The sequence below is a fragment of the Dipteris shenzhenensis genome, chromosome 26, assembly GCF_047967505.1.
Source record: "Dipteris shenzhenensis isolate YYH24624 ecotype China chromosome 26, Dip_SZ_1.0, whole genome shotgun sequence".
Classification (NCBI taxonomy): Eukaryota; Viridiplantae; Streptophyta; class Polypodiopsida; order Gleicheniales; family Dipteridaceae; genus Dipteris; species Dipteris shenzhenensis.
Window position 1 is genome coordinate 42,830,494 of NC_141621.1, and position 8,514 is coordinate 42,839,007.

At 42.9% G+C, this 8,514-nt stretch overlaps 1 protein-coding gene across 1 annotated transcript in view; it reads left to right on the top strand.

Annotated features, from left to right (window-relative positions):
* Window positions 1-4,391, top strand: part of LOC147885111 (uncharacterized) — a 29,891-nt gene extending 25,500 nt beyond the window's left edge. Inside the window, exon 7 of the mRNA XM_087397135.1 lies at window positions 1,534-4,391. Coding sequence (XP_087253261.1) covers window positions 1,534-4,228 — 2,695 coding nt within the window. The 3' untranslated portion in view covers window positions 4,229-4,391. The remainder of the gene's footprint in view (window positions 1-1,533) is intronic.
* The last annotated feature ends 4,123 nt before the right edge of the window (window positions 4,392-8,514 follow it).

The window sequence follows — 8,514 nt, forward strand, 5'->3', positions numbered from 1 at the left end:
CTGTATTTTTTCTCCCTGTTTCTTGAATTCATTGAGTGTCTTGTCTACATGAGCCTTCTCAGCCATTAAAGCCACATTTGTGGACTCCAAACTGTCAGTCCTCTCAATTAGTGCAAGGCATATTTTGTTATTTGTTTGCATCTTGAAAGTTTGTGTTAGCATGGGAATTATAGGCAAGGGCCGAGAAATACATGCTGAGATTGCCAGAAAGGGGCTGGAAAGAAATCTTCTTTTTATGGGAAACACCTTAGTGGATATGCTTGCCAAATTTGGCTTGCTTGGCCTTGCCTTAGCATGGCTGCCCCCCAGCACTACTACTGTTGTCAAAACAATGGCAAAATTGCTTGATGCCTTTCCCTTATCTCCCACATAATCTTGCCGCTAGTGTCTTCTACGAAACCTCGTGTGGGCATTGTAGGCATTGTGTTTGGCATCTCAGCTTCTTGCAGTTTCTTGATGGAGTCTTGAAGCTCTTCAGTTGAAACCCCTTCTTGACAGCTTGTTACCCTTTCTTGGGTCCATCATTTGAGATCTTACTCTGTTTTGCAGGTATGGGGGTATGCTGGAGGGGTCGGACGACAGGGCTGCAGGTCTGGAGGTATGTTGGAGTGCCCTCAGTGGCTAAGCGTGGGTTAGGGGCTGGCCACAGCAGCAGGTAGTGAGCAGGGACTTCTTATAGCAGTTCGACAGCTTAAGCGGGGCCTAAGCAGTGGCTAGGGCCGTCCTGTGACAGTGACAACAGCCAAGGCAGCCATGGTGGGGCCTTAGGCTAAGCCTGAGGCTGTCCTGCGACTGTGACAGAGGTCCTGGTGGCCCTCTTGTGGTGTGACATGAGCCAGGAGAGGCGCGTCAAGGGGGGAAAGTGACGCGACCAGGCGGGGGTAGTGGTGCGACATGCGGAGGGGGGCTGGTAGGGGGCACAGAGAGAGAGAGAGAGAGAGAGAGAGAGAGAGATCAGATCTCGATCTTGCCTCCTCCATGACGGCCCGTAGGGTGAAAATATGGTCAAGAGTGGAGTGCTACCTCCGGAAACCATCAACTGCCCATGTGCCTCTGTGTAAGAGCTGATCTCTCTCTCTCTTTATCTCTCTCTAGTACTGAAGCACTATGGTGGTGGTATTCCAAGCAAGGGGAAGCTGTGTCATACTGGATGGTCGAACATTGTGCCAAGATCGGAGCCAAAACCTCACGCCCATATGCTAAGTGTAGCCCCTCCTGGTGGTGGGCTCTCTTGTGGTCGTATGTTGAATTGTGCATGTGTTTCTGTTGAGAAAAGAGTGCACAGATCTGGCCAGAAGTCTCATGGATTTTACTCATTACAGTATGCAAATCACAAAATGGATGCGGTTCATGGTTTTTCAAAGTTTTGCTTGTGTAAAGAGCTTTCTTATAGTTGCCTTGCCTTATCTTGCTTGTGGTGGTGATGCTTTCATGATTTTGCTCAGTTTCCCTTTTTGAGCGAGGTAAGCTTTCAGATGTACTTTTATTTTATGGTGTAGTTGTGTGATGATTTTGATCTTATTTGGGTTCCAGGATTGGAGATAACAAAGGCAAACATTTGGCGCATGAAGCAGCAGAAGCAGGTGACGTTGCTTCACTGGAGGCTCTTGCAAAAAAGGGCGTTGACTTGCTCGTTGCTGATGGCATTGGTCACATTCCACTCTGGTATGCAGAACAGTTTAACCAGACTAAGGCTGTCCAGTACCTGAAGGAACAGGCCCATCTGGTGGAAATGGGTAGTAAGAAGAGTATTGCTCAGTCAAAGAAAAAAAGCAAAGGGACAAGAAAGTCGCAATTGAAGGAGCAGAAAATGAATCTGGACTTTCCCTCAAGCTGCCTGTCAGAGGTCTCTACTACCACCTGTCCAAGAGGAGAATCAAATGTGTGCGCTAGGCAACAAGAGGACGATTGTGATGAAACAAGTAAGCAGAACTTGTGCCTTGAGAAAGAAGGTGATGTTGCTCTGAACACTAAGAAGTGTGAACATGTCAGTGAAGCTTTGCCCTGTGGTGGTACTGAAAAATTGGAAGCATTGGTACAAGCACATCAGGAGTCAGCAAAGGCTAATCAACAGGATGGCCCTGATGAAACAAAGAGGCAGAATCGATTTGGTGACATAGATAATGCTTCTGTGAATACTGATACATCTAAATGGGTCAATAAGGTACTCAGTGAAGCTTTGCCCTGTGGTGATACCGAAAAATCGGAAGCATTGGTACAAGCACCTGAGGAGTCACCAAAGGCTAATCAAGAGGATGGCACCGATAAAACAAAGAGGCAGAATCTATTAGGTGAAATAGATAATGCTGCTGTGAATACTGGGAAGTCTGAAAAGCTGAACTCAATTCTCCGTGAAGCTTTGGTGTCTGGTGTTGTTGAAAATTTGGAAGCAGCAATCCAAGCAGGGGAGGAGCCCGATTGTGGGGCAGACGAGACTCTATTGAAAAAGGTGAAGGCAGCATTGTCTAAGCGCTTGAAACGATTGGAGAAATCAGCTGCTTTGCAAGAGGAGCTTTCTGCTGCTATTGAGGAAGGCAAGAGCTTGCGACTGCATAGTGCCATCTTGGCCATTGAGAATGTACCAAGGTTTGCTGCAGCATTTGGAGAAAAGATTGCTGCAGCAAGGCATATTCTGTTTGAGATTGAAAGGAAAGAGAGGATGATGGAAAAGGAAGAGGCACATGCTGCTTCTGAATGCAGCAGTGTCGATGAAGCTCCAGTACTGCAAATAGAAGATGATGGGAATGGTGATGATGAGACAGATGAAGTGACTAGCAATTTCATGCTGTGGGAAGGAAAGAAGATGAATGCGGAAGATGGACTCGAGAATCAAGTGGGGACTCCACAGTATCCTCATCCAATACAGTGGACGAATGCTTATGCAGGTAGGCGGTCTAGAGAGAGAGAAGCGAGAGAAGATGGAACTGCATTTTGTTCTGCCGTATCTCAAAGTGAAACTTTTTTGCCTAGAAGCAGATCCAGGAGGGAGAGAGGAAGCAGGGGGAAACCTAAGGGGGGTTCGGCACGCAGACATTCTGTGTATGCGAGCCGCGTGCCAGTGCCACATTTAGGGCATGGGTCAGTGAGAATATTACGTAGCACTGTTGGAAATCCTCAACCATTTGACTTGAATTCTCTTGGACCTCAGGAAATGCCTCCTTTACTGCCAACCCCACAACCCTCGGAAACCGTTCCTGCATGTACTGGTCAAACAGTCCGCTCTGTGATTCAACCCCCCCGTCACAAGGATCAATCGGTTTCTACTGCTGTAGAACACAATCCCATAACTCCACAGTTATTTCCAGTATCGAGAGCTCCACCTTTAGGCTACAGTTGTCATAAAGAGTTTCAAGGAGCGGAGGAGATTGATGCTTCTGTTAGCTCACTTTCACCCAAGGGTGATGGTTGGCCAGACAATGAGTCTGGCCTTCATCACATTTCTCAGCTTTTTCCTCCTTGGGGATCTTCTCAGCTATTCACTCACGGGGGGTCTATGCAGCAACACCCTTGGCCACCAGATTCGCCTGCAGAAAATGGAGGTTCTACCAATGGGTCTCTTGCTTCCTTGCTTGCCACCCTTCTACCCTTACACCCATCAGGGGCTCCAGTGTCCTCTTCTTCAACTCTTTTTAGCGCTCCTTTTGAGAAGTCACCTTTTCCACTCTCATCATGTGGTTCTTCGTTTTCAAGTAGTGCTTCTGAAACTTTCCTTCCGGCATTTCTACCCACACTTAATGTGCACGCTCGGCCCTTCCTCCCTACCAATGAAGGAAATGTGAGTTCTCTTCCTTCTTTTGTACAGCAGGCACTTTCTTGTACTTCTGAAGAAGATGGATGTCAAGGACAGCTTGAATCTCCAAGCAGTCCGTTACAGACTGCTTCACCTGCCTTCCAGCTTTTAGGGGATATAGGTGAAGCTTCAGACTCTAAAATTGGAATGCTTTTGGCGGAGCACAGGTTTGCAGAAGAAAGTTGCATTCAGGCGGGGCTGAATTGTGGTCACCATGACCTGCAATGTATGTCCCAAGTGCACCTGCAACAAGCAGCTCTCTTGGATGCTTCCATGGAGGACTCGTGTTGTATCTGCTTTGATAGACCAAAGGATGCAGCTCTTATTTCCTGTGGACACCGGATGTGCAAGGGGTGTGCTGAGGAGATGCATAGGATCCGCCATCTTTGTCCTGTCTGTAATCGCATTATTGAAGCAGTGCTTGCCCTATATGGATGAGCTGGTGTCGTTTTATATTGCTTTGTAAAGCAGGTGAAAGTATGGATGTGATTCACCCTAATTTTGATTGATCAATTTTTTGGCATCCTTTTGTGAGGTTGCTTCATTGTAACGAAAAGTTTTGTCTTCTCTGTACATATTGCCTTTTGGGAAATATCAAATTATTTTTGGGCACTCCTAGATTTTCAGAATTATACATGTTTTGACACGATGAGTAAGTAATGGCTTTGAGGCAGTCAAGCTTGTTGTTTGATAGAACTGACAATTACAGATCACAATTTTTCATTAGAATGTGTTGAGGGCTAGTAGGTTCTCAATAGATTGTTGCTGGCACTATTAATTAGGCTCTGCTACTATTATTGTGTGCTTCTATGTTCAGAATAGGCATTACCAAAGGATTGCTCCAACCCTCTGTTGTGGCATGCAATGGGCAAAGGTCTCTCAGGTGTTGAACTAGGTACAAATGGTGAGCTTTGCGACCCTGACCTCCCCAAACACTGAGTGGATATAATTAGGGAAAAGGTAAGAATTTTACAATATCATGGACATAATTAGGGGTGAATCGTCCCCAAGGCTAGAGAAAGGAAACCAATACAACAAGGGTCTCCAAATTAGGATAAGCCAAAAAAGATCTGCTCTAGGTGTGAAAAAGAATAGCGTATTTACTAGAGCGCAGATCAAAGCCAAAAAGATATCAACAAAAGCTTTAGATCGAAAAAGCAATATGCACATGTTCAGGTGAGCCTTGATGATGAGTTGGGTATTCCTTCTGTTGTTACACCTGAATCAGCTTAGGTGGGCAACACCAAACAAAATTTGCATGGGTTGCAAACACAAAGGACACTTTTGCACATGGTGTCTAGATAGTACTTGACTTATTTATCTCTTCGGCTCATGGAGAATAATAATTTGGCTCATGGTCTACCCAAGAGTAGTGTGGGAAATTTGTGTGGATGTGTGTATGGCAAGCAACTGAAGGAACCATGTCCTACCAAAGGACGCGCGGCCATGGTCCATTTGATATGGTGTAGATTGATATTATCCATTTAATCAACCTTGGCTTTATGATTGGTTTGTTGATCAAGTAGAGCAACACGTAGTGGTCTACATAGAAGATGAATGGGTTGCCCAGGAGAAAGTGTTAAATTTTTTGAACACTACACCATCCCTAGGGCCTCCCTTCCTTTTAGTAGTCAAATAGCTAATCTTTCCAAACATAATCTCTTGGAGCATGAAGTCAAAGGGAACGAATAAGTAGGTATTTGCCACAAAAGGAGGAGCTAGGGCATGTGGTCCACTACAATTCCCCGCAGTCAATATAATCACAGACAAAAGATTGCCTCATGGTATCTCTGCGGGAAACAGTTCCCAAAGCAACCTCTCCCGCGCCCTTTCTTTTGGAAGCAAATGTTGCCCATCAGCACAAAGCCTTCAAGTCCCTCCTAAGATTAGCAAAGGTGGTGGTCATTCTTCCTGCGGAGCTTGTATATCTTGGTAGGTTTTTGCATGTAGTGGTCCAGATTTCAAAGGCCTACGATTGGAAGGTCACGGCGTATAACTTCACTTGGGTGTGCGATTGTGACAAGACTCAAGGCGTTTATATTGATATTACAAGATGCTTGCTACCAAAGGAGGAAAGCATGTGGTCCATTGGATTTGGTGCACAATGAAGGATATTTGCTAAATATACCATCATCAGGCATGTAGAATATTTGCTATATGTGCCATCAATGGGAAGATTTAAATTTTCATTAATGACTACCAAGATTTATCTATTATATAGAGAAGTGATTTCAAACCTTTGAAATATTCAAAGCCTTTAATGCAATGCCAAAAGCTCAATCAAGAAAAATGATAAAATGGTTAAGGAGGGATAATGGTAGAGAATACTTTGTTACAAGATTGTCCTCTCCAAGAGCAAAGCATCTTGAGATGGACCACCACATTAGATACTTCCAAAGAGAGTATTGAAAGACAGAATGGAGATGGATGTTATAGACGAAGAGTCTAGGAAAGGCTTAAGTAGCAAACACTATTAAATACTTGTTACAGGATTGTACTCTCTGAGAGCAAAGCATCTTGAGATGGACCACCACATTAGATACTTCAAAGAGAGTGTTGAAAGATAGAAATGGAAATTTGTGAAAGTTGCTTTTAGACGAAGAGTCTAGGGAAGGCTAAAGCAGCAAAGACTATATTGTATGGTTGTTATAGACGAACAGTCTAGGAAAGGCTAAACGGACAAACACTATATTGTATGTGATAAATCACTCATTAACATGTGAAGTCAAAGGTATAACACGAAGAGGCAAGGGCAAAAGTGCAAATGACAGTGAGACATTTTCGGACGTTTAGTATAACCTCATTTGTGGGGGGCAAGTTTGTATCGAAGAGTGGCAAATGCATATTCATTGGATACATAAATGAGAAAAAAACATACTAGTACAATAACTTGACGACTGAGAAGATACTTTCAATCGGCATGCAATTTTTTAGAAAATGTCAAATGATGAAACATGCGATGGACATGATCCGATAGATGAGGGCCACTTGAAGGATAATCTAAACAAGAAACTAGAATAGAACAAGTAGGAGGAGCAATAAAGGACATGCTTGAATAACATACAAATTTGGGTGAATCTCCAAGTTAGTAACAACATGAGACATTAGAGTCAAGTGAGGGGACATCGAGTTCGTTTAAGAAGAACAAGATTGATTAGCCTAAATCAACATCAAAGCTTCAACTCGAATAGACAAGAAAACTGGTGAAAGAAGCAAAAGATTTTGTCAAGGAGACACAAGCCTCACAAGACATTAATGCCTATGAAGTTTCTTATCAAATGTCCAATGATTCAACATCTTTTGAAGAACCAACTAGAAGTCATGGCAGCTTGTAGAGCCACGCCAAATGGATTTATAAGGTTATACTCACAGAAGGCATGGTAGAGAGATGCAAAACAAAGTTGATTTGCAAAAGGTTATTTTCAACAAAATTTAAGGAAAATTTTGCAGTAGTGATTAAAAACAAAGATAATCAGATTACTATTATCAATTGCATGCACTTTGCACTTATATGCTCATTAGATGCACATCAAATTCACTTTTCACAATGGAGATTCACAAGAAAATACTTACATGCAACAAGCACAAAGTTTTGAAGTAGAAAGAAAACAATATATGGTATGCAAACTAAAGAAAGCATTTAACGGTGGTTGTGAACGTTGTTGTGAAATAGTTCCAAACGGTTGGTGCCCAAAATTAATGCACAGTTCAAGTCAAAATAATTGGTCAAAAGTGAAGATGCTGAGGATTTATATAGTCTAAGTTAATTATCTACTTGTAGAAGTAAACTTGTGTAGGTAATTGCTAGGAGAAATCTTGGAGCATTGCATTGCATTTTGGGCATTGAGGTCAATAGGATATAAGAATGAATCTTTTTTAATTAGAGAAGATGTATCCATAAAGTGTTTAAAGAGTTTGATATGATCAAACACAAATATCAAGCATTATGTGTGTTAATGTTTCACCATGTGGCATTACAACTTTACATTGACAGATGTCAATACAAGATGCTGGCTTTCTACAATAGTGGCACACAATTTCATTGCGCTCCTCCATAGTTATCAGTCTCAATGCTACTCTCTTTTGTAAAGAGTCTTAAAGAAAGTTGTGTGATATTTCATATTATCACTGCACTAAGGGCAATTCACCCTATGGACTTTTAAAGCCCCTACAAATAGCTTAACCTCATGGTACATTGAATAGACATAGTCATTCTCTAGGTTAGTTTAGATGTGATCGTCAAACTTTTTTTCCAAGCTATCCATTCATTGTAATCTTTTTGTTTTCCCCACAGAAAAGGAACTTCTATTAATGCTTTGAAAAAAACCACCATACAACTCAGCAAAAACCTAAAGGTGCTGATCATGGAAAAAAGAAAAGAAAAAACTGGTTGCCACTCGAAAAGGGGCCACCCTGTTTCCTAAGACCCTAGCATACTGATTAAGGTGTCTCTAGAATAGGGGCTAACAACCACAACGGCGGACTGTACAACCAACACATATACCCCTCTTAGTAAGAACATAAAAGATGCTTGCAGAATGCTCTCATGGTTGCTCTAGAACCTGAGGTCCCACGCTCCTAGATAGCTCATAGCGTGTAGATGATATCCTACCAAATGGCGACTAGGGTGGCCACCAGAGTGATCTGCTAGCCACCCATCACCCGACTATTGCAACGGGTGAACCAAATTTGCCATGCCATGATGCCATCAACTATCCACCACA